The sequence below is a fragment of the Alternaria metachromatica genome, assembly GCF_023757995.1.
Source record: "Alternaria metachromatica strain BMP 0045 chromosome Unknown scaffold_4, whole genome shotgun sequence".
NCBI classification, from domain to species: domain Eukaryota; kingdom Fungi; phylum Ascomycota; class Dothideomycetes; order Pleosporales; family Pleosporaceae; genus Alternaria; species Alternaria metachromatica.
In genome coordinates this window covers 138,155-163,282 of record NW_026055495.1, presented here as the reverse complement: position 1 = coordinate 163,282, position 25,128 = coordinate 138,155, and the positions used below count along the sequence as shown (strand labels likewise).

The window sequence follows — 25,128 nt, the reverse complement described above, 5'->3', positions numbered from 1 at the left end:
GTGTCGAGCGAGACTGGACCCTGAAACGCCTGCTCCGAATGAACCTTGCGCACGGTCGCGTCGCGCGACGTACGTCAACCGCAATCTGGCCAGCTCGAAGCCAGCTCGCGACATATCGACAGCCCTCACTCACAAGCAATCATGGCCAACCGAGGCTACGATGTCGTCGTAGACGTTGACCAAGAGGTACGTACCCCAGCATCCAGCTCAAGACGGCAAGCTTACCAAACCCCAGGGCGACCTAGGCCATACCGACCTGCAAGAAGACCTCGAATTCCACAGCTCCAGTAAGCTTCCCCTCTCCATCATATACATTCAAGCATCTACTAACCCTCCCATCCAGACTTCGACACCCAACCCACCGGCCGCGGCGCCCCCAAAATCCAACCCGACTCCACGAGCGGCTCCTTCCTCCCCGGCCCCTCCACCTCTTCCACATCGCCCACCTCGCGCAAACACTACCTCTGGTCCCTAAACTTCTACGCCCAAGCCTTCGACGTCGACACCGCCGAAGTCCTCCGCCGCTGCACATCCACCCTGTACCCGCGCGCCAATTTCCTCGACGTGCTCGAGGGGAACCCGGACTTATACGGCCCTGTCTGGATCGCCACAACAGTAATCGTGATATTGTTCTTGACCGGAACGATTAATCAATACTTGGCGCAGAAGGGCGAGGAGCACTTTGCGTATGACTTCAAGTTGCTGAGTGGAGCCGCGGGGCTGGTGTATGGGTATACGGCGTTTGTGCCTGTGGGGCTTTGGGGGGTATTGAAGTGGTATGGGAGTGAGAGTGCGAATTTGATGGAGTGTGCTTGTTTGTATGGGTATGCGAATTTGGTTTGGATTGCGGTTAGTCTGGTGGCTTGGAGTCCTTGGGGTAGTGAGTTTTCTCCTTCTTTCTTTCCCCGTTCCTCTCTCTCTCTTTCTTGTCTTTGGATGTCATTAGAAGACGACGTACTAACAAACATCCCAGTCCTCAACTTCACAGTCGTAGCCCTCGGACTCGCGGCCTCGGCGTTTTTCCTCCTCCGCAACCTCTACCCTGTGCTCAGCACTACCGAAGCGAAGACGAGCAAGATTCTTCTTATTGTGGTTTTCGTGCTGCATGCTGGGTTTGCGATTGCGATCAAGGTGCTGTTCTTTGCGGCGACGAGTCCCGTGGGACCGAATAAGGGTGATAAGGATGCGGGCAAGGGGGTTGCGGATGGGGGATCAGAGGATAAGGGCGGTATGCTGAGGATGTTGATGGGTTAAGATGCGTTGGGTAGGGGGTGAGCAGGTGGAGAGTGGGTTAGGGCTTGGGATGATAGCGTATGGTAGGAGAATTATAGTAGTGCCTGAAGGCTACATCGCTTTAACAATGAGCAGACATTTTTTGATAACGTAACGGGGAGATCTACGGTGCTTTTCATGTGCGTAATCGCTAGATTCAAAGAAGAGCGTTGAGGTATACGATACCCCACAGGTTTTCCTACCTCCTCTGCAAAAGACGTTGAGGACATTCTAGCTCACTCACATAACGCACAACAAGTCAGATTATCGGGAACGAATTCATTATAGCTACGTCCCATCCACCATGTATTACTTCGCCCAGAATCTTACTTTGGAGTATACAACCACCTATCCTGAAACAAACAAATCTCCTTCAAAACAACCATGTATGCTTCAAAACAAGATTAAGCAGCCTCCTCCTCATCAGTCAGCTGACCTGTCTGCAGAGCCCAGGCGAGTTCGTGGACGTTGGACAGCGCGTAACTGGCGTCGTGCTTGATACAGTACTTGACGCAGCGGGTGAAGATGCCGCCGTCAACGCCCTGCTCGGGGTGCTTCTTGAGTCCGTTGCCGAGATAGCGGATGTCGTAGTCGAGAACGCCCTCCAATTCGTCGTGGGGATAGCGGATCAAGTCAGTGGCGATGAGGTCGTTGGCGTTCTCGATGCCCTCGCGGAACTGGTCTGCCCAGTTCTTGCCGTACTTCTCTTTGCCCTTGTTGATAGCGGTAATGCACTTGACGGAACAGGTGTTGCGGAGGTAACCGCCCTCGAGGTTGCGGTGGGCATTCAGCGTCTCTACCATCTGCGCGGGGCCCCATTTGCGGGAGTAGAGGCGGAGCGCGACGGTAGGACGGCCGAGAGACTGGAAGAAGTACACGATGAGCTCGGTGTCGGTCAGAGGGACCTGGGGTACGACGACGAAGGCTGGCGCCATGTTGCCTCGTGCAACGTGGGCCTTGCGCTTGGCGATTGACGTGTTACCGCTGTTGCCACGCTTGCTAGGGGTTGGGGGGCCGACGCGACCGGGGGTAAGAGGTGAGCTCGGGAGACCGCCGGACGTTGGTGTAGAAGGGAACATAGACATCATGCCGCCGGTAAGGTAGCCGGACTGTTTGCTGTTAGTACACGATGGTGGAGACATGGACGTGTAAGACTTACATCTGGCTGGCCAGAGGGGAGCGGGGCGATGGTAGGGATCTTGAGGCCGGGGATCTTGACTTGGAGATCTTTGCGGGCGTGAGTCTTCGCAGCCTTCTTCTTCTGGTTGCTGCCGACAATCTTGGTTTCGAAGGTCTCCTGGTCCTGCAGACCGGTGTTGAGGAATTCGAAGGTCTTTGACGGTTCCGGAGCGCGCTTCACCGGGGTGCTGGGAGCCGACAAAGCTGCGATACCAAGCTGAACGACAGTCTCTCGCAACTCCGAGACCTCCGACTCGGCCTTGTTCATGCGAGCGGTAAGAGCGTTGACCACTTCGCAGATCTTGACGTTGGAGTCGACGTGACCCTGGAGCTCCTCCAATTCTAAGATGATCAGTCAGCCTGGCGGATACATGAGGTGATTTGAACAGGTGAGACTCACTTCTGGGCGGATTGTAGTCGTAGAAAGGGTTCGCCATGCTGACATCGAACTCCTGTTGCGCCATTGTCGGCTCCAAAGAGGGTTGGTTCATGTGCTCGAATGACGGGAACATAGACTCGCTGTAAAGTGAAGAGTTAGCATTGTTTTCTTCCACATGCCGTTGCCATGGCAGACCTCCAAACAATGGAGGTGTGATGGGAACATCAAGGCCAACGGTGACGATGGTGTGAACATACCTAGGGAGCTCGCGACCGACACTGTATCTCTTTGGTGAGCTGCCTTGATAGGCATCGTTGACGCTAGATGCTCTGCTCATGAAGTCCTGGGGTGCGTAGGCGAAGTTGGGCATCGGAACCTGCGGCTCGACTTCGTCCTCGAAGTAGGCTGCTAGATTGGATGACATGTTAGCGTTGGTAAATGTTGCTGCAGGCAACATTGAGGTCCGGCTAGACGTCTGGCTGATCGGCATGAAAGTCTGGGGGCTTTCGTTGTGTTCAGCCATGGTGCTGAGTAGCGTGGTCTGGGATGAGATAGTCGAAAATTGTAGCCGAGTTTGTTGTTCTCAGGCGCTCGGACACTCACCATATGCCATAACAACAAGAGACTGCACCGAGGACCGTCGCCTGGTGAACTTCAAACTTGCTGCATTTCCTGATCCAGTCAGTTCACTGACTTGACTTCACCAATCCACCGCGGAGACGGCATACTCACCATGAGGCTTGAGGAGATGTGGAGGGCGCGCGCCCACTGCTACAGGCACCCGAGAAGACAACACCAGACAGCATCGAGGACCGTGATCTGGTGAACGTGAAACTTGCTGCAATCCTGATTCAGTCAGTTCACTGACGTGACTTCATCACTTCACCGTGAAGACGACATACTCACCATAAAGCGCGAGGAGATATGGGCGGTGCGCGTCCGCTCTTGCAGCCACCAGAGGAGTTCATTCTCATTGTGCTGATGAATGTGAACCGCCCATGCATGGATGTAGTGAAGGGCATGATAGTCTTGATGCAGCAAGGTGCGTAATGAGCGATGAGATGTAATGAAGATGAAGGGAGAGAAGAGATGAAGCTGCAAAGCTGAGAATATATAGAGACAAAAAGGCAGCAGCCACGTCATGCCTTCATGATAGATGCCCACGAGGCTTCAGCTGAAAAACGTGGCAACCAATCTCAAATGGCTGGAAGCGTCCGCAGTCGCTCTATTGAGCGGTGAGACGGATAAGGAATCCCGATGGAGGTGAGAGAAATTACGAGAGAGGAGGGAAGACATCTTAGACAGCACTACCTATCCGCACAATAACCTGCACGGCAGGATGGTGGACACCACCGACTAGAAAGCGCGTTGCCACCCATTTACTGCGAGACATCTCTTTTTGTGATCTGCCAGCATATATGCTTGTCTTCACCTATGGTACAATAATTGCGAAATCCGACGAGCCTCGTGTGGCGGGCATTGGACTGCCCACCTGGGCAGGTGCGCTCCGGCCTATAATCAACGTGCGCGTTGTACGAGACCAGCCAGCATGCAGTCGCAAACGTTCCGGGTTCGATTGCGAGGGTATGGAGATACCACGAGCGCGCGTAAAGTAGCTGGTAATGGTCGCCGTCGGGTGGGAGTGTTGATGTGAGGAGGTTTGACGTTCGAAGTTCGCGTCACGACATTCGGGGCACTAGTCCAAATCTGGCTGGTGGTCCCTTCCCAAAACATCTCCGACCTTGAGATCCAGGAAACGTTAGAGTGCCGCGGAATACAATAAAGACGATATCAGCATTGCATAGTCTGCTACTCGGTGTAACCTCCGTCCAATCGGCCCCTGGCAGCGCAGAAGGCGCTAGCTCCCCAGAGCGTACTGCACCTTGGATGTGGTTTGATTGCGAGTTGCAGTCTGGTATTACCCATCTCGGAAAAGGGTTAAGCGTTGATAGTACTTATCACTCATACGCTCATGCTACCTATAGATATTGTTTGTTCACCTGTTCCAACAACATCTGGACATGTCGTTAGCACCATGCGATTGACCATATCTTGGTATACGCGAGGACGACATGATAACTACGTACAACGTTCTCACTGCGCTTCCAGACCGTGTTGAACTCTTCATAGGAAATTTTCCCCCAAGTCAAGGCTGGGTGGGGCTGGGTGGTGGAATAGTTGCCTAGTGAAGGACGAACATGTGGGTAACGCTCGAGCCGTACAGTTACTTAGACCGGAGGTCAGACTTCTCTTGACTGCTTTACTTGCTACACGTACGGGTAAACCGAAAATCAAGTATGCGGGCCCTGGCGATCGTCTGTCTCACGGCGTGTGTAGCTGTCGTGAAGGGTCTGACTGTAGATACTTCGCCTCCCCCAGGACCCGATATTCCTTCCCGCTACTCCCGCAACCTCGTCGCTCGCGTCGACGATATCGAAGTCATATACCACAAAGCCACATGCAAAGGCCAAAAGCTGCTGTCGGCAACAACCTCTCCGCATGACGCAGCAGCCGCCTTTGTCAACCCGATCGATAGCCCCTGGACCAACCCCATCCAACAGGAGCTTGAAACCTGGGGCTACAAAATCGAGAGTGACGATGGCACCCCCCAATTCCGCGCAAGCCATGATGATGAGTGCGAGTTCGAGCATAGTCACAAGCTCAAGAGCATGTTCGATGACCTCCGAATCGATACGCGTAGTACCTACCAGGGTGGACCTAATCGGTGTTACTTTATTAACCACAAGGATGGTCCGGCAGTACGGCGCGATAACCAGGGAGATCTACCACCCGTCAAGCAGCAGTGGTATAAAGCCAACGACAACTACTATCGTGTAGGTAAAAGATGATGACGGTCCATCCATGTCTTACTGACGACATCTTCTCTCTGTAGGTCACTGGCGCCGAGTTCACAATCGGCGTAAACGCAGCATCAGGCCTCATTGCAATGACCAATCGTCAGAGCCCCGCGACCAGCGCCCAAGCCCTCTGGGGCCTCCAAAATCCTCCGGCCAACGATGAGCTTCCCGCACTGAAATCGAGCTCGGATATCATGTGGGGACTGTGGAACTTGGCGAGTCCAAACAATGTGGGCGGTATCAAGTACATTCTTAGTACGCCCATCATAAACGACGAGACGGTCGCGATAATCAAGAAGATCTTACAAGACAATTGCCTCGACTTGGATGAGATAATGACCTGGTCGGGCTGCGAGTTTGGGTCAGATGATCCGGAATATCTCGCTTTGCTCGGTAAGTTGTATCTCGGTTCGACGTTCTGGGATTGGATTATTGACTTCGACTGCGAATCTAGGATCACCGAATGGACAAGCCGTTGGGTACTTCCTGGCGCAGCACAAAGCCCAACTCGGCGGAAAATATGTGTCAAAGATCAATATCTTCAAGGGAGATGATCCACACATGGTTGCCGTCTGCCTCCTTTTCACGATCGATGACAGGGCTGGAGCTGCGAGGGCCGCTATCGGGGATGAGTCGAACGGCGAGGGTCGCGTTGACGAAGCGGTAGTCGTGAAGCGATCCGACTATGAGAAGAATGTTGTGAGACGGCATGTCGTGTGGGCGAAGTTGTAGATGGCTAGAGACGCGTCAAGATTGCGTGTTTTGATGTACAGCTAAGGCTTAGATCGTAAGATCTGTCCTCAAGGGCTCATATAGACCTAATCAGAGGTGTAGACTCGTTGGTTAAACGGATTTCCATAGTTAATAGAGGGGTTTACAAATATTGTTACGAATGGGTGACTTCCCTGACGGATGTCAGTGATGGTGTTGGTGGACAGGGAGCGTGGAAGCGGATCGCAACCTCGGCAAACGCGCTGCTTATCGATAAGCCACCATTGCGAAGCTTCAGGGTCGCCATCGTCATCTCTCTTCCAACCAACAATTCTCACAATGTCTGCAAACGTCCTCATCGTTGGTGCCGGCGCCATTGGAGCCTTCTATGCCTCTCGTCTTGCCCTTGTTCCCGGTACCTCCGTCTCGGTCATCTGCCGCTCCAACTACAAAGCCGTCAAAGCGAATGGCTTCCAAGTTACCTCACCGCAATACGGCGATTACACCTTCGTACCGGCCAACACCTTCGCGAACCCAGACGAAGCAAGAGCGAGCGGCATACAGTGGGACTTCATAGTAGTCAGTACGAAAGCGCTACCCGACGTGAGCGATGACTCGACGATACTTGAGGGGCTAGTCAGCGATAAGACGGCCATTGTGCTGATACAGAATGGATTGGGTGTGGAAGAACCGTATACGAAGCGATTCCCACAGACTGCGATATGTTCGGCGGTCACGATAGCGACCTGCGCGCAACCCGAGCACGGCCAGATTAAGCACAACAGATGGACGCGGATAAACAGCGGACCGTACCTACCCCATCTAGATACTGGAGGCAGGAAAGATAGCGACGTACGCGTCATCTTGATGAATGACGCGTTTATCGAGATGCTAAGGCAAGGAGGCATCAAAGACGCCGAAGCTTACAGCCATGCCAAACTCCAGCTCGTCCGCTGGCACAAGATCGCCATCAACGCCTCCATGAACCCAACCTCGGTCCTCACCCTCTGCCTCCCGAACAACGTCATGTCTCTCGACCCAGAACTACAGCGCCATCTCAAGGGCGTCATGACCGAGATCCTCGAAACCGCTCCTAAGATCCTCGGCGAGCCCATGCCCAAGGAGTTTGCGACTCCCGATCAGATCATTCGGTCTACACAAAAGAATACAAGCGGTAGTAAGCCGAGCATGGCTATCGACTGGGAAGCGGGCAAGAAGATGGAGACTGAGGTCATTCTTGGCAATCCATTGAGGATTGCGCGGGACAGGGGCTATGAGATGCCGCGCCTGCAGAGTTTGTATGCGATGGTCAGGATGGCGCAAGAGGTCAGGGATCAGAAGAAGGACAATAAGTTGTGAGATGCCGGGTTGCTTCTGTCGATTGATCGATCTCTCAATTGCTTCCTTTGTGTGTGTTTTACCTCTTGGTAAAGCGAGCTCCATTTCAAACTGCAAACTTTAAAGTCAACAGAGTCGCGTAGGCAGCGTCGTCGCCGATCATGCTATCTGACCGTACTGCTATATACTTCCCGATCCCTTCATGACACTAGTACGTGTGCAAGAAAGATGACAGACCACGGAAGCACTCCAGAGACCTTGCTCGCGATCCAGGTACCTAGCTCTTCGCCCTTGCTTTTAGGAACATCCAGCCACTCCAAGATTTCAGATTTGGCAAACATAATAGCTGCCAGTGTCCCAAAGAGGGTCGTGTCGTCATAAGGGGTGGTTGGGAAGTGAAGGTGAACGCAACGCCTTCTCAATCTGCCAACATCACCAGAAGTAGGACACCATTTTCCAGTGGATCGTCTTGACTATCCTCTCTTATTGAGCAATATTATTGCATTTGAAGAAGCCGATAGTGGTGCGGGAGGAGGGCGGCTCAACCTTGGAACGTTGCGACCCTATTGAGCGACGCGGACCGTGGCTATCACAATAGCAAAATACATAAGGTGAAGGCGCCTCTCACCAACCTCTTTTTTTGCGAGGCGAAGACAATAGCTTTGGTCAGCTGTCTGCCGCCCCCGTCTCTCCTTCGCATTCTCCACGGCTTTTCTTTCTCAACCACCGATTACAACTTCCCCACCTACATATCATCGATCATTACTACCGCAGACAAGATGAGCAGGCTCTCTGATCAGCAGTTGCGACTACAGTGGCTCAGCAAGTTGAACCCTGAACAGCTACAACAGTGGTTCAACAAGGCGCCACCAGACCAACAGCAATGGTTCCGCCAGATACAGCGTGCTAGACAGCAACAAGGACAGCAGCAGCAAGTACCGCGCGGGAACAGTCAACACCGAGAGAATGAGGCCCGGAGCCCTTCTATCAACAGCCTGAACGGAGCAAGGTCGTCTACCTCAAGCCCACTCGCTGCACCCTCAACGATGGCCACCTCGGTGACTACCGCTTCGCCTCTGAGCACGACAGCAGTGCGAGCATCGACAAATGCATCCTCACCTATTCGAAACGAAAATACAGCGACGCTGAGCGCCGCCTCACGTATTCCTATTGTGCCACGCTCGATGCAGTCACCGAACGCTAGCGAAATTCGACACCATCAGCAAAACAACGCTTTTCTCGGTTCTAAGCAGACTCAGCCGCGAATGCTACCCACGGACGATGTCGCTCGCTACCAGAAATCACCACCCAGACAGAGCCCTTCGCATGTACAAATGAAGCTGCCACCCTCACCGACACGGCCAGGCTCATCGCCATCCGCGCATACTGCAGCATACCCCACCAGCATGAGCCAGAAACGTCAGGCCACAGAAGCCCCGGAAGGCGACATACATGCAGGCAAGAGGCAAATGACGACGCAAAATGCGATGTCACCTCCCGCTGCCCCGTTCGCTCCCACCAGCCACAACGATCCTCTCAACCCAGGGCCATACAATCGTATGAGACCGGTTGCATCACCCAATGGGATTGCGGCATCTGTCAACCGGATGACCCCCGACGACATCGCACGAGACCGTCGCCTCCAGCAGGCCAAGCTCGCAGAGCAGCGCGTTCGGGCGCAACAGGCTCACGACGCCGAGAAAGCCCGCGAGCGAGAGATCTATATTGCCGCCACCGCCGCAGCTCTCAAGCGCGAGCAAGACGACGCGCGAAGGGAGTTTCTGCGCAAAGATCCCAGCGCAAACTACCGTCACATCCTCGAGGTCTACGCATTGTCACCGCTAGATCCCAAGAAAGATGAGTACCCCAACCGCTACTTGACGGGTCTGCTCGCGAACCGCGTCATGCCCATGGACCTCGATTGCGACCTCGCGCTCGCGATCGTATACGCGAAGGACCATTGGGACTACTTCGGTCAGTGGCCCAAGGATATCGAGCGCTTTGCGGGCTATGAGAGGGAGAGGAAGGAGAAAGCGGCCAAGGACCGGGCTTAGGAGACCGAGAGGGCGCCGCGTGAGTGCTCTGGACCTGATCGTGCGAGCTCAGAGGCCTTGGAGGCCTTGGAAAAACGCTTGCGTCCGATGCTTTTGAAGTTTTTGAAGTATACGGTGTAGCGTGAAGTGATGGAAGTAGCTTGGAGAGGGACATGTAGTCGTCAGGGTACACTCAACTTCAGGATCACTCAGTTTACGATTATCAGGCCTAGATTATCATAGTGAATACTGCAAACAATTGGGACTAGTTTCCGCCAAATCACGGGGTCTGACGTTATTCCCTCCCGACCGTATACCCCGGGGTCACTTCTATTCCAAGCTATCACACACCCCCACCCCCACCGTCTGCACTTCTGATATAGAACGTGCTGTCCAAATACCAGCATACTCTCGCCAATACCGTCTTCACCGACAACATTTCAACGACAGACGCGATGGCCGACCATCTCACCCAGGTAGCCGCCTTGGTTACACCTACACTTCAGCGTCACAACAAGAGACGCCGCTCGACATCAATTGCGCCAGAGCAAGCTGTTTTCCTTCCTGGCGCCGGCCCATCGAACGATGAGAACAATCCGACAACCACTCCACACGGACAGCGCCACCCTGACGACACCACTATACATAAGCGCACGAGGAAAGCCCATGGGTCCAAGCGCCGGCGTATTGCTGGCGACTTCAACCCCGTCCACGGCCCTGGTTCCCCTCGTTCATCCGACCTGAAAGAGGCGCGATCACAGATTGCGCCGACTGCAAACCCATCAAGCATTGATCCCGTCTCAGGCGGAGATCAACCCCCCAAAGACATCACCGCCGTCCCTGTCGATCATACACCATCTCAACCCAACCCCATTATCAACATTCCGAAGCAGACTCCCCAGATACCAGGTGGAGACCGCAAGAAGAAGTTTAAAGTCTGGGAAGACGATCCGCAGCCGTCTAAGCCCAAAGACCCAACACCAGCCGCCGCAAAGTTGCTGCAAGAGACCGCCAATACCGGAGCTCAACGCAGGTGTCGCCGCATAGAGGGGTATACGCCGCGGTTCCGCGCGCAAGAGGCTGATTACTATTATCATCCCAATCTTCAGGACTTCCAATTTCCACAGGGCGTCGTCGCATCCACCAAGGAGGCTGTCGAAGAAGCGGCTCAGAGTGAACATAACGCACCCACTACCAGAGCGACACAGAATACCAAAGATGCTCAGCCAGAGGTTGCACAGTCATTGAAGCGGAAAGCCGATGACGATCTTCGGGAGCGTGGTGCAGAGAAGCTGAGGAAGCTTAACGGTCAACAGCCTTTGCCTTGGATAGTCCATGGCAAGATCCGACATGATCCAGTCCAAGACTTTGAGACTGATTACTTCACCATATCCACACCGTCGCTACCCTCAGAGCCTGTGGAAGATGTGGTCAACACGGCAGAACCGGATCAATCCCGGAAAGAGATTGATGCAGCGCTTGAGACGATTGAAGCGCAACAGTTGCCAACACCCATCTCCGAGCCCGTATCCAACGAGGTGCTGTCACCTCCTATATACTACAACCTGAACCCATCCAGCATAGTCCATGCACCGGGGAGCGATGAGCCAGCCCTGGACAAACTAGAGTCAGGATCTCTGGACCTGGATGCTATCTTGATGGGAATGACACAAGATTATAGATTGCCCACCGTCGAGGAAGATGTTTTTAAAGGATTCGGTACCTACAAACCACCGAAACCACAAGGTGATGAACTCACGGCCGGCAAAAAGGCTGCATTCGCTGGCTTTGGTACCTACCAACCACCGCCACAAGTCGTTGCTCCTATATCTCCAGCGGTCAAGAAAGACGCATTTAAAGGGTTCGGTACCTACAAATCACCGCCACCGGAAGACAAGGATTTCCCCGTCGTCAACAAAGATGCATTCGAGGGATTTGGTGTTTGCCAACCACCACCAAAAATCGTTGCGGCTGCATCTCAGCCCGCTCCAAAGATTGTGGCCACAGTTCCCTCTCTGATAGACAGGAACAGTCACGCTATCATCAAAACGGGTGTAGCCTACAGCGAAGGCTATGACCCAGGAAACCCGCAGAACTTCAAACACTACCTCGCTCAGTTCACCGATCGACCTGCGGTTCCGCGACCACGAGAGCGCGAGTATCGTCCAATGCCAGAGATATTGGAAGTCGAGACTCTGAACCAGCGATTAGACTGGGTAGTCCCGAATGGTGCAGAAGCGCCCGAACTCTTCCGGGAGATGCCAGCACCACCACCTCACATCGACTCAGAGTTAGCTCGTTGTGTTCGCTTCGCCCAGTCCGACGCGCAAAGACACGTCAACTGGCGAGCGCATCCCACCCACGTCGCCGAAATCATCCAGCGCACCAATTTCTACGGAATGGAGTTGCTGGTCAGTCGGAGCGAAATGCGCATCTCGTCACCTCCGACGGCAGACGAGTTCGAGCTAGCCATGGCTACTCGGCTGGCGAATATATCTTTCGGCATGGACACGAAGGACTACATTGCGGCCGATGTGCCGGCTATCATAGAGTACTTCTCGGAGAATCTTCCATCGGCGATAAGCGTCTTCCCAACAGAAGAGGAAGACTGCTTCCGCGCCTTCACGGACTATTATCGCGTGATGTTCGAAGAGAACTATCCACCGCTGAATGCTCTCGGCTTGCCAGAATGGCAGGTCTTATTAGATGCGGAGGAGGGCAAGCCCTCTCTCAAAGCACAAACCTTACAAGGCATCGTCCAGTCCATCAAAGGACTGGCTTCACACTGCCCTGACGATGCAGACGGGACAAAGATCCTAAGAGATGAGGCATCTCACGAGAAGCCTGACACGGGAAACGAGCACCTCGGGAACGCTCGCCGGGAACTTGGCCAATCTCTTGGTGTGGGTAGGAACAGCTTCGACGGAGACCTACAGTGGCCCGATCAGCTGATCAACGCCTCTTTCCCTAGCGTGGCTCAGAGCGAGCAACCGCAGCATTACGATGCAAACTCAGCTTCTTACTGGAACAACGCGGAAGTCACAGGAGGATACGTCCATCCTTTTGTACCCGAAGCAGATGCAAGGATTGAAGATGTGCACGGCGATTACCACGACCCAGAGGGCTGGTCTCGCACTGATTCGAATGTGCTGATACCATGGGACTCTGGGATGGAACCCATACCATCAGGCTTCAGCGCTCCATTCGACTATGGTCCTACAGGGGAATACTTCAATCCGTCAGCATTCGGCGCGTTCAACGACGCGGAGCCGGAAACATTGCTGTAAGGATAGCAGGCCCGAATAGGTCTAATCGAGGACTTGGAGATCTATTAGCGGTCTTTGTGCCGTATTTCATGGTGTGGTAGTGGTTGTGACTCTTGTTCGATGAGGGCTTCTCGTCTTCAAACACGGATACTGTGAGTGGCTCGCGGTCGCTAGCGCCGAAGGAGGATTGAAGCAGGTACCAAGGGTAGATATATTCGGGTTATATCCTTCAAGCATACTATTGGATGTCTTTGTTAGCTAGAAGAATACATCTTCCTAGAATGTTACCACTTGTTAAGCTTTAGTGATGTGTGTGCAGCAGCTTGTGACGTAAATTATAGCTACCTGGACTGCAAGTGCCAGCGCAGGCATAATCGGAACAGGGGCGATGAAAGCGCCTGCAGGAGAATTGCTGGCTGAGGAAAGCTCGAAGGCCGCTTCCATCAGATCCTGTGCATTACGACGGACGGCATTGGCCCTTCTTGTTGGTGTAGTGTCGGCCATGGTGCCACAACACGCGTACCATGGATGGAGATCAGCCTCAGCGACTTCCACAGACTCATCGAACGAAGACAAACCAAAGTTCCAGCTCAAGCTAATACTAACACAACGGAAGATTATAAATTTCCATGTAGATTGTCGGACAGTACGCCATTCTCCTTCCTTACCACCTACCTTCCTTCCAAGCGCGCATTGAAGCCACCTTACCATGACTCCACCACGTACAGCGACAGCACCACATATCGAACCCGGTACCAAATCGGCCCCGGCAAAGAACCCACGTGGTCGACCACGCAAAGATGGGTTGCCGGCAGGATCAGTACCCAAAAAGCCCAAAACGCCAAAACGAGCGCGTGCAGATACTCCGACGGAAATCCAAGGACAGCCTGAGAAACGAGGCCCCGGTCGTCCACCCAAGAATAACAAATCGCAGGGCGCCAAAATTCCATCAGCAACGCCATCATCGTATAATCCCTCTCCACCAATGAACCCCATTCCAAGCCGTGGACCACAGGAGGGAAGTCTCATCGTCTCTGCGACTGAAGAGACTTCCAATATACGGATCACGGCTACTCTTCCGAGTGACGTGACTGCACGACACAGTGAGGAAACGGACATAAGTGAACAAAGGATTCAAGATACTCTGAGGTTCCGGAAAGAGGCCGAAGAAAACCAGAGGCTTGGTTTGGAGGTCAGTGAATGGAAAAGGCAGAGGGAAGATGACGCATTGGAGTTCGAATTCGGCCTATTTGGATGCAATCATGACCTTGAAGCGGAGCTAGATCGCAAGCGCGTAGCATTAGTGGACGAAGAGAGCGAAGAGGACGAAGAAGCCGAACAAGAAATCGGAACAGAAGAGTCGAAAAGAAAAGCGGAACGTCGACGTCAGAGGAGAGAATGTCGAGATTATGGCTGCTACGAAGAGGATTGCAGAATCGGCCATGCAGTCAGAGCGAATGTCGCGCGTTACATGGTGAATCTTGACGAGCGCACGGAGGCGTTGCGGACCGTGGTGGTAAAGACGGATGATGAAGTGATGGAAGAAGGGGCAAAGCCCATGATCTTCGAATACCCTTGGTTGATTGCACGGTGATAGCAGGAACGTCGGAGAAGCTGTGTTCCCTTCTGGTATCGTCAATCTAATAGGTTTGAGGGCCTGAAGAGGTATGCAGATAATATCAGCTTGACTCTTTCGCGCGTGCTGATATGAGAATTCATCTAGCAACACTCTATACAGCACGAGTACACTGATTCTATCCCGTAGTCAGCATCGTACGTTGACACAGAATTAGACGTTGGCGCGACGTTGACAGTGGTTGTCTGACCTCTTGGTTTATGGGCTTCGCTGTGCTGTAAACGCAGAGTGTCAACGTCGCAAAGGAAGTGAGTAACCATGCTTGGAGAGGCGCTGCGATCATAACTCACCGTGAACACATCCAGGCTACCTAGGTACATCTGCTTGCAGCGACCTGTCGCGTCGACCGTTGATGAGGACGACTTCGACCTCGGCACAGGCAGGGGCAAGCGGCAGAATTCGCTACCGCGCACACTAAGCCATATGCGGAGAGGTCACGATCAGGATCTAGACGTTCGCAGATTCCAAGATCTTTGTTATGGCTCGTTTTAAACCCTATTATCAAAAGTTCTACTTAGAACCTGTAAGCTCCTTATGCATCGACATGCATGTCAGGGAATATAAGAGATGTCTCACGTGACGCCAAGCTACCGCGGCTGCCCCACATCGGCGAATTGTCCCGTCCCATCTCCGACGGCAAGCTTCAACGCGTCAACGCGTCTCTTTCGCACACGAAGCTCAACCACGATGCATTCCGACAGACCTCGTTCGCGTATCCAAGACCACTCATGTGTTTCTTGAAGCTATGATCCACGCGTTTTGACAGTGCCACCGTGTCCTTTACAGGGTGTCTAGCACCAATACTCCTGGCATTATTCCCATCGTACCTACTACAGTCGGTTCCCTCGAAGTCTCAGAAGGTCTTCAGATGCACTAAGAAGATTACGACCATTACAAGCTTTTACCATGGCCTCTGCTCAGACCATGGCAGCGTTCAAAGAAGAAAGAAGAGTTAAACGAGCATGGACGTATAGTGTATCGGGTTCCACCGATTGCCGCGCAAATATCTTACAACTAATGCTAATACTATGAAAAAGATGTTGTCGTGCGACATCGCTTGACCAGTTTACGGTGCTTGTCACAATGCGTGTGGAAAACGCAAGCACAAGGAGAGAAAGCGGACTGCGCATGAGTACATCGAGTGCGCGCGAGCTCTCTCCACCTCCTACGTACGCCATATCGTCTTCGAGCTCCTGCAACTACAAGGGCCCAGCGGCAAGACCTCGCGCCTCGTGTTCGAGGACTTTGGATGCGCTGATATACCTTCCGTCCTATCTAGTCCTCGGCCGTGTACCGAGTCGCTCTGGCCAACCTAGTGCGTCCGCGACCAGCCTCCGCCAGGCATGGACGTACCAGCGATGCTCAACATCGAGGATCGGAGGCCGAAGAGAAGTTCGGGCACTCGACTTTTCCTTATCACCTGCCAATCGATACCGATGTCGCCATCGCTCTCGGAGCAAAGGACCAGTCTCTTTGACGTCACTTGTTGGAGTTATCGGCAATAGTGACCCCCAATATCGCCCTGAACGAATGTTTCCAGAGTAACGCAGGCAACATCGAGTCACCTGCCTTCCGAAGTTGGCTCAATGAGCCGTTCTCGCCCTTGATGTGGTCACTCCTGGATTGGCGAACGCGGGGATTGTTTCAAAATCACCTCCAAGATCCTGGATCGTGGGGTTCAGATTGGTCCAGCTTCGTCAATGCGGCCTTTCGTGCTCACGTCTTGCAGAAAATCATGTCTGAAGCGCTAGCACATTGTTCAAGCGATAATCGGATTGCATCTTGCTCTAGCTTTGAGCCAAAGCGCCTCTCCATGCATCTGCGAAAGCCGTAAACAAAGGTTTCTTCGTCCGCGGCTGCCTAAGCATTGCAACAATATATCGTTCACAAGGCTCGCATCTATCAACACTTTCTATATACCTGACTTCGTCGAACTACCGTCTTACTCTATATCAACCGAGTTGCAGACTCTCGGCCAGTAAGTTCCATACTCAGCAGTGCAAGCAATTCAAGCACCGCTCAAACCTTCATCCGATTGCTACAACGTTTCCTCTACCAAACACTAATACTTGTATCAAAGGCATCATGGCGAGCAATCCGAAGACTCCTTCAGCCAACTCATCTCCGGTCAAAGGGGCTAGGGTTGAGAAACCAGCCGCCATGAGCAAAGCACGTTCGAAGAACAAGGACGGCTCAATCCACGCCTCCCCAACTGACATCTTCGGTCCAAACGCTGTTACACGGTATCTCCGCATCCCGCAAACCGGCAACATTACCGGTGCGGAACTGATGACGTTTCTTCCCGCGCTGATTCGTAGCCCCGGCGTCCTTGTTCGATTCGTCCAGAACGGTGGCGACGCCTACCCCCTCATTAGGATCCACAAATGGTTTCGAGTCGTGGTGAAGAACAATTCTCGGCAAGACGCTACCAATGCCGTGATTCACTTGGCCCAGGGGACGATGCGACACTATCTTCAGGACGATCAATGGACTATGACTCGCCACAAGGCCGGTCTTTACCCAACAGTCGGCCAGGCTTGGGACCACGATAACTTGACTCTTGCCGGCGTCCAAAACCACTGCGAGATCCAAGTCCCGGGTAGCCGTCACCATAAACCGGTCGTCGCTAATGTTCATTTCGCGTCACTGGCAGCTGACGTTAGGGTATACCCATCCGGCGACGACGAGCTCGATCTGACCCGCTGTGTCAAGGCTGCTGTCGCCAATATCGACCTACCGTTGATGTTTCCACGAGACTTTAACTGGCTCACTCAGCTCTTGGGTGGTCCCCGGACGGTACTCCCTGCTCATCGAGATGGCGAGCTGTTTGGTCGTTGGAGGAATGTGGTGTGGGAGAACATGCCCGAGCCGGAGGCGATCCAGGCTGCGACAAACCTCACGCATCATACGTTCACAGCAGCACAGCGGACGGCTACCGTGCAGCATCTTCAGCAGTTCCCCGTTGTCCAGGCGTTGACGTTTGTCCAACCGGCTACTTCTGTCCAGCCCCCCGTCCTCACGCCTCGCGGCCCTGTGAGGATGACAGACCACGCTGGCCCTTCTCGCACACAAGCTCCTGCTGCAGCCAGCGGTCTTTCATCTATCAACTCGTTGATCCTTAGTCGGATCATGAACAACACTGCCGCCGACTTGTCACATGTCCTGGCCACGATACAAGAGGATCAATTGTACGCGTTGTATGTCAGCGTCTTGGCCGCTAACGGCATCGTGCCTATTAAACGCCGCGCGGAGCATACACCTGGCCCGGACACCCCAGACGACTCCCTTGTAGATGATCGCAGTCTTCCCGACCTGATCGAACCAGCTGCACACGACCCCAGGGCTGTATCTCCATCTGGCCATTGGGACGACGACATGGGCGCTAATGACAACGAGTCTCAGCCCACAAATCCATTCGAAGAACAGCTTGATGACGACACTAGCTCATTTGCGTCTCTCGATCTTAGTATGATCGACCCTGAGATCCTGGCGAGCATCGATCCTGAGATCCTGGACAGCATCAACCGTGAGCTAGGTGGCTTCGTCGATCAGGAAGACGATACGGAGCTCGCACAAGTCGACCCGGAAGACCACAACCTCGGTTCGCAGGACGATGACAAAAATGATGGAACTGGCCAGGAGACTTCCATCCCTTCCATCGTAGTCCACGACGTCGACGGCAGCACTGGCGAAGACCCCGCTGATGCCCCTTCCTCTCGCAAAGCTTAGCGCGGTCAGAGAAGACAACAACACAGTTCTCTCGAAAGTTTGGTGTGTATTTGGTAAACATACATTGGCATTGGAGCGTCTCTCAGGCGCGATGTTGGAAAGGAATAGCAAGCATGGCGTAGCTTTTTCGGCAGAACTTCTTAGAGGAGTTGGGCGTCTTGTACATTCTTTGCACTATACCCTTTTCATTCAGTCGCTGGTCTTGAGTGCCTCCACATCTCATTCAATAGAATATATTACCGTTCACAAGTGCGCCTTCTCGCGTGAGTGTTATCTGCGCTGATTTATGACATGGGTATCACCAACAATCGGATAGTAGAACGTACCATACTGGTGGACTGCGAGAGTGAATTATTACGGTCCTATGCATCTATTTCCTTGCCCATAGTCGTGTTATCACATAAGATAGCCATGATGTTGGAAATACCCAGAAGGAAATCCAGGAGTCAAGACGACCAAGGCGCAACTCAAAAGAATTCTTAGAGCCAAGCCCAACGCCCAACCAGCTCACATACCATCCCTAATAACCTCCTCACTGACCCAACCAATCTCATACCTATGCGCAGTGACACACTCAAGATGCCAGTCATACTCCGTCCAAACACTACCAAACAAGTCAAACTGCTGCTTAGCCCAGCGTATATTCTCAGCCCAGTCACTAGTATCCTTCGGGTGAGGCTGGCTCAACAGGTGAAGCTCGCGGAATGGGGCGTGGCGACGAGGACCGTTGAAGCGGGCGTAATCGTAGGCGGACGCGTACATCTCGGGGAACGAAGTGTGTGGAGGGGACGCGTAAAGGTAAATGCTGTAGTCGTCGATGCGGAGGCGATCCTCTGAGAGCAAGGGAGCGGGGAAGAAAACGGGCTCGCGCTTGAGGTACTCGCGGGCGGCGTCCATGACATCTTGGGTGAACTCGGTCATCATGTACGAGGGTACCTTTGCCTGCTGTCGAACTTTCTGGGGTGACGGTCCGATTCTTGTTCATGGTCAGCGCGAGTTATAACATCAGAAGCGTAGAATGAACTTACCCAGGGACTTTGAGCTTCAAAGTGCGACGCTCAGGTACAAAAGCAGCCTTGATGCTCAAGCGAGCCTTGCGCGCTGCTTGACGGCCGCGTGCAGCGGGGATGGGCGAAACGGCCTCCTCAGGTTCACTTGCGTCTTCTTCCGGGATATCGTCGTCAGGCTCGGATTCGTCCTCTACGAACTCGTCATCGTCGGCGGACGAGTTGGGGGTCGGCGGTAGACGAGACAGCTTGCGCTTCTTGGAGGGAGTCGCGTAGGGCGAATCGGAATAGTCTTTGTCCTGAAGCCAGTGTCAGCAATGTCACCATCTAAGACGTCGAAGGATCGACCATCGTCGAACACGGGTGATAGACTTACCTCAGCGTCAACTTCAGGCTCTTCAGCAAAGTTTATTTGCTTGCCGACAAGCCTGCCACTCCTCCTCTTACTACCATCCAGCACCTTCCCAAGGCCCTCAGCTGTACGCTTCTGTGGTGTCGCGGACCGTGACATGGCGACCAGCTCGATGTCGTCGAAGAGTTTCTTCTTGCTACCGCGCGATGCTTTAAGCTTGCTGTTGAGCTTGGATGATTTGGGAGTCTTGGGCGTTCTCGGAGCGCGGCCTTTACCGGGTGTAGACTTGGCGGGTGAAAAGGCGTAGTTGCTGTGACGTGCAAACACCTGCCTATCGTAGTGACTGTGGGTGACTGTGGCCGGTCCTCCGAGGTGAGTGATGAGGCGCTGGAAATCGGTGGGGAAAAGCCACGATTCTTCCTCGTGCTCAACAGCGTATTGCACACAGCGAGTGAGGTCCAGTGCGTCATCGCCGCACGGGTGCTCTTTCACATGGAGGGCAAGATCTTTGAACTCCAACGGCGACGAGTCCCAGTTGACCTTGTCCTGTCTAGGTGTACCAGTCCTCACGTCCTTAGGGTGAGTCCGGTTAGGTGTACGGAAACCGTGGACGTTGAGGTTGTCTTCAGGTCTCGGAATTCCAATGTTATATTCCAAATGCATACCGAATTTCCAATCGTCGTAGCCGGCGCGTCGCATGGCGTACTGGATCATGACCATGGCGGAATTCGGTGGAAAATCCTGATCCAGCGGCTGGTCTCTGAACTCGTTGATCATAGCAGCGAGATGGCCAGCTTTCGCGCCGTGCGTCACGAAACGGTCGATAACATCGATGGATTTGAGCCAGTGCGGGAGGTAGGCCAGGATCTCGGCGGCGGTCAGATTGCCGTTTGGGAAGGGGAGGTTCCAGCTTGGGCTGTGATAGCCGAAAGCGTTGTTCTTAGCAATGGCCGCCATGTTGACTGATCTGATGGTCAGGACGAGATCAGCAAAGGCAGGCAAACTTGGAAGGTTACCTTGTGCAGAAACTGCGAGGGGTGGCCGGATGCGCGGAGGATGGCTTACTGGAAAGTGAAACTGTGAGCGTCTTCAAGGACGATACGAAGTTTCGCTGCGCTTTGTCTTGAGTGATCGATGCGTGGTGTCTCCACTGGCTGCGAAAGCAGACCCTGCAAACCTTGTCGTGGGCTGACGCTGGCACTTCGGAGACGCAGGTGACGGCGGAGTCAAGCAAAGTTGCTCAAAGGACGCTCGGACCGGGTAGAGTGGCCTTTTCGTTGATATAGCGACAGCCACAACAGAAGCGCGAGGCACACTCTACTAACCACGTGCAGGTTCCCATCACCACCACAAACACCATACATGCACCTCTGACCATGGACCATCCGCCGCGACCGTACTAACTGCCAATTGTCTCACGATAGGCACACTCTCCTAACTTTTCGGCAGGTCAACGGCGTCAGTCCCAGGACCGGCTGAGAACGCATCAGAGTCCAAATCGAGCGTACGTAACGAGTACTTCGGCTACGGCTTTGGCCCAGAAGCGCCTTCAAGATACCTCCCGTTTCCTGCAACCGCGAACATTACCGCCGTAGAGCTCCTCGCATTCCTTCCAAACAGCATACACTGCGCTGACGTGGTGTACCGCCTGATCACGAACGGCGCGACTCCGACTCAGGTGTGCGCCATTGTGAACACTTACAGAGAGCTTCCAAAGGAGTGGCCCCAGGCCAGCTGCCGGCAGAGCATCTACAAGACGATGGACCAAGGTGGGTACAAAGACTGGCGGCTCCAGACGCATGGTAGCTTCCACAAAGAGAGAAAGTCGACCTGGGACGATGCCGATCTCAACGTTGCAGGGTTCTCGCCACCTAGTGGAAATGTCGAAATCCCTCCGACAGAGATACCCTTCAAGAAGCTAGCCATAGACCTGAGCTGCATGCCGCAGGGCCATGATGCGCTAGATCTGACTCGCATGGTGGAGTATTGCGTGCAGAATCCACATGAGCCGTGGTTCTACCCTCGCGACTACGACAAGGTATTGCAGCTGGTGGGAGGCGCAGCTACTGTTCGAAAAGAGCATAGCGATGGCGCTGCTTCCCAACGATGGGCTGGTATAAAGCCTTCTCTTTCTCAAGACGCGTCAACCAGCGCTCCGCTCGTGCCAGTCAAGAAAAAGAAAGACGCTAAGCGAAAGAGAAAGAGTGACATAGAAGAAGACTTGCCAGTATCAAGGAGACAGAAAGAAGCAGTCCCTCCACCCAAGGGCGGGACACCAGAGTCAGAAACAGAGCATGACATGCAAGCGCTGAGAGGAAGGCCGGGAAAGTCTGTATGGTTTGATGATGAGCCTGTCGTTGAAGGATTTGCCGAAGAGGAAGAAGAAGAGGTGGAGGAAGAGGACGTCATGGCCAGCGCCAGCAGAGACCTTGAGAGAACAAGTTATGCCGCGCCTCCAGAAGATTCAGTCGTGCCATGGGAGACAGCGCTTGCAAACGCACAAGATGAGGACGCGATGGACATGGCGTTCTTTTTCGAACGTCAAGCAGGAGAGACTGATGCATACGGCCCATACGCCTTCGGTGGACCCCGTCACAAGCCGCCTTACCGACCGCTGTACCGCATCGACCAACCAGACCCATCTGATGCAAGCGGTTGGGCGGAGAATCTGAGGTGGGCATTCGAACAGAACACGCTTTACCGATACCCTCACCGCCCCGACGCTTGGAACGAAAGCCCAGAGCACATGGAGCTCATCGTGAAGATTCGGATCGACCGGTACTGGATGTCGGATGAGTTCGCGGCGATGATTGACGATTAGCTGCGGAGGGCGATGATTGCGTTGAAGTTGGAGATGATTGGATTGTTGGGATTTGGGGATTTTGGTCGTTCGCTGCTGGATGATAATAATCGTGTTATGTCACGGTGCCCACATCCTGCCAAACAGCAGCAGCGCACGCAGGCGAGAGATTTGCGGCATTCAACGGTAGCCGATGAGTAAAAAGATCCGAAAGGTCACATGTAAAGTAAAGGCAAACGCTGTTCGATGGATTCACTGTCGGTAATGCTGTGAGTGATGAAGGAACGAAGAGGTGAGGTTGTGGCACCTGCAAACCTCAGCCTTGGCGTTTCGGCAATGCACGGACTGGCGTCGATCGATGTTCCGACCGAAACCAACTTCGAACACCCTCCAAACTTCATCACCCCGAAATCGACAGCCATTGTCCCTGTATTCGCGTGTTTCACGAGAATTTGTCTGGTTCGCGACGCTGCAAGACGCCACAGTGGATCGGAGGCTGAAGATCCGGATGCGCTGACTGTCGCATGAGATGATATACACGATGACAGCTCTTAGGTTGCGAAACAATGGGCGCTCTTCGAGCAAGTGCGTGATGTGTAGAAAGGTATTTAGATGCGAAGTGCCCCCTAGCGATCCGCCGTTCAAAGCTCTCGCTCTCTACAAACCTTCAGAAAACTATACCCCAGATTCACGAGCCGGACTCACCTAATACACTCCTTACGAACCGACACGAACGTACTCGACGACCTCATCCTACTACTACAACTTCGTACAATCATATACCTCACCATGCGTTCCTCCACGATCATCGGTGCCGTCGCGGCCTTCGCTCCCATCGCACTCGCACAGAGCTCCTCCACCATCACATCAATGGTCCCGATGATGTCTCCCTCCGCGCCTCCCGTGACAATGGCCTGGGATAACAAGCCCGCCCCGACAGGCGAAGCAGCGCTTTCTTCTGGCGCTTCATCGCTGAACTCTGCCATGAAGTCTGCGATGTCTTCCATGTCCAAGGGAATGTCGATGGAGAGTGGCATGACCATGTCCGACGGTATGGTCATGCAGAGCGGTATGACCATGTCTGATGGCATGGTCATGCCAACAGGCAGTGCTATGGCAGGAATGAGCAACTTCACCGGTAGCGCAGGCAAGATGGAGGTTGGCAGTGGTGGTGTGGCGATGATGGCAGCCATCTTGGCTATGTTGTGAACGGATTGAATCTACGTTCAAGGCTTGCTGAAGCATGTCATAGAAGCTCAGTTGGTCCAACATAGCATCGTCGTCCCTTTCTAGCCATTCTTCGTTCATGGATACGCTGTCTTCGTCTCATGCGTTACCTCTTTTCGCTAATACACACTGTACATTTACTATATACACCACTGCGTCATATTCTGCACTACAATTCCCGAGAGCCGTCGTTAATGCGTGTGAGGTCTGTCTACTTACCGTCTCCCCAAATTCTACAAAAGACGCGTCATTATTTCAGCTATCGAATGGGCAAGCATGCGATCCAGTTCCTTCAAAAAAGCTAATGCTGTAGTGGTCACCTGGCGGTCCATGGCGTTTGTGATTCAGATTTGTCTTCGTCCACATGATGAGCGATTACCTCCCCTCAAACAATCGTTCGTTTAAATACACGGCCTGCATTTCCCAACAAGTTCCTCAAGTTACCTCGTATCAGGACTGGTTGAGCTCATCTGGCTTATCGACTTCAAAAGATCCATTTCCACTGTACACATCCAAGACATGTCATGCCAATGTCGTGGCACACAACGCGTCTGCAGCCGTTCTCTCTTGGAATACCTGCGTCGCAATAAGCACGTTTCTACCAGCAAGCTGTCGGAATCTGAAGCAAATGAGATGTAAGCACTGTTATCAAATTGTCATTGTATTCCGGCAACTATTGACTCTAAAAGCACAACCCAGAATCAGACTGCCTCTCCGTTGCTACGCCTACCGCGAGAGCTGCGAAACCAGATCTATGGGTACACATTCGCTTGCTACTTCATAGATATACTACATGTGGCTCGAGATCGTCTCCTAATCAGAGTTTTTCATCAGCTTTGTCGCCAGTACCGCTGCTACGAGTCTTTAGACCGGCTCCTTTCCCCCTCTATGGTCTGCCGCCAGGTTTACAACGAAACTGCCTTCTTGCCATTTTCCTTGAACCCACTTCATGTCGGTTTTGGAGAACTCGCAACTATCGAGAACCTCATACCTGCTGGCGTAGTCGCATGTTTCAAGAAATTGTCGGTGTTCAATGATCGCTCGCTGAAGCAGCTCAAGGAATCTGGACACGATGTCAATTTGGAAGCATTGTGCAAATTTCCAGATTGGAAGACCGTTCTTGTGGTAAACATGGAAGGAGAGGTACAACCGGAGAGGACCGAAGAACTTAGGAAGAGAGTGGCGGCATACGCAGTTGCTGCCGGGCATGTTAAGACTTCTTGGCCATAGCATCTAGATAGTACTATAACTTGCGAAAGTTTATCGCGTTAAGACGTCGCTAGTAGCTCCTGAGGTCACTTGGGTTCTGCGTGGCCTAGCGCATAGCAGTCTCGTAGCTTT

The 25,128-nt window shown here is 53.3% G+C and overlaps 9 protein-coding genes across 9 annotated transcripts; 7 read left to right on the top strand and 2 right to left on the bottom strand.

Moving 5' to 3' along the window:
• Nucleotides 1-141: 141 nt before the first annotated feature.
• Nucleotides 142-1,254, top strand: J4E83_002427 (uncharacterized protein; the record flags this gene model as incomplete). The annotated part of the gene is made up of 4 exons (XM_049329374.1): nt 142-186; nt 236-287; nt 344-880; nt 974-1,254. 4 exons carry the CDS (start codon nt 142-144, stop codon nt 1,252-1,254), a joined length of 915 nt encoding a protein of 304 aa, XP_049191053.1.
• A 422-nt stretch (nt 1,255-1,676) lies between these two features.
• Nucleotides 1,677-3,254, bottom strand: J4E83_002426 (uncharacterized protein; the record flags this gene model as incomplete). Its single annotated transcript, XM_049329373.1, has 4 exons — nt 1,677-2,381; nt 2,432-2,793; nt 2,852-2,970; nt 3,088-3,254. 4 exons carry the CDS (start codon nt 3,252-3,254, stop codon nt 1,677-1,679), a joined length of 1,353 nt encoding a protein of 450 aa, XP_049191052.1.
• Nucleotides 3,255-5,127: 1,873 nt separating this feature from the next.
• Nucleotides 5,128-6,420, top strand: J4E83_002425 (uncharacterized protein; the record flags this gene model as incomplete). Its single annotated transcript, XM_049329372.1, has 3 exons — nt 5,128-5,664; nt 5,724-6,081; nt 6,143-6,420. The coding sequence occupies 3 exons, from the start codon at nt 5,128-5,130 to the stop codon at nt 6,418-6,420; spliced, it is 1,173 nt and encodes a 390-aa protein (XP_049191051.1).
• A 318-nt stretch (nt 6,421-6,738) lies between these two features.
• On the top strand, nt 6,739-7,758 carry J4E83_002424 (uncharacterized protein; the record flags this gene model as incomplete). Its single annotated transcript, XM_049329371.1, has 1 exon — nt 6,739-7,758. The coding sequence occupies one exon, from the start codon at nt 6,739-6,741 to the stop codon at nt 7,756-7,758; it is 1,020 nt and encodes a 339-aa protein (XP_049191050.1).
• Nucleotides 7,759-8,921: 1,163 nt separating this feature from the next.
• Nucleotides 8,922-9,791, top strand: J4E83_002423 (uncharacterized protein; the record flags this gene model as incomplete). Its single annotated transcript, XM_049329370.1, is given in 2 exon segments — nt 8,922-8,926; nt 8,942-9,791. The coding sequence occupies 2 exon segments, from the start codon at nt 8,922-8,924 to the stop codon at nt 9,789-9,791; spliced, it is 855 nt and encodes a 284-aa protein (XP_049191049.1).
• Nucleotides 9,792-10,225: 434 nt separating this feature from the next.
• Nucleotides 10,226-13,057, top strand: J4E83_002422 (uncharacterized protein; the record flags this gene model as incomplete). The annotated part of the gene is made up of 1 exon (XM_049329369.1): nt 10,226-13,057. The coding sequence occupies one exon, from the start codon at nt 10,226-10,228 to the stop codon at nt 13,055-13,057; it is 2,832 nt and encodes a 943-aa protein (XP_049191048.1).
• A 3,700-nt stretch (nt 13,058-16,757) lies between these two features.
• Nucleotides 16,758-18,401, top strand: J4E83_002421 (uncharacterized protein; the record flags this gene model as incomplete). The annotated part of the gene is made up of 1 exon (XM_049329368.1): nt 16,758-18,401. The coding sequence occupies one exon, from the start codon at nt 16,758-16,760 to the stop codon at nt 18,399-18,401; it is 1,644 nt and encodes a 547-aa protein (XP_049191047.1).
• Nucleotides 18,402-18,908: 507 nt separating this feature from the next.
• J4E83_002420 (uncharacterized protein) lies at nt 18,909-20,717 on the bottom strand (the record flags this gene model as incomplete). The annotated part of the gene is made up of 3 exons (XM_049329367.1): nt 18,909-19,377; nt 19,430-19,707; nt 19,785-20,717. The coding sequence occupies 3 exons, from the start codon at nt 20,715-20,717 to the stop codon at nt 18,909-18,911; spliced, it is 1,680 nt and encodes a 559-aa protein (XP_049191046.1).
• A 419-nt stretch (nt 20,718-21,136) lies between these two features.
• On the top strand, nt 21,137-22,581 carry J4E83_002419 (uncharacterized protein; the record flags this gene model as incomplete). The annotated part of the gene is made up of 2 exons (XM_049329366.1): nt 21,137-21,156; nt 21,210-22,581. The coding sequence occupies 2 exons, from the start codon at nt 21,137-21,139 to the stop codon at nt 22,579-22,581; spliced, it is 1,392 nt and encodes a 463-aa protein (XP_049191045.1).
• Nucleotides 22,582-25,128: the final 2,547 nt, after the last annotated feature.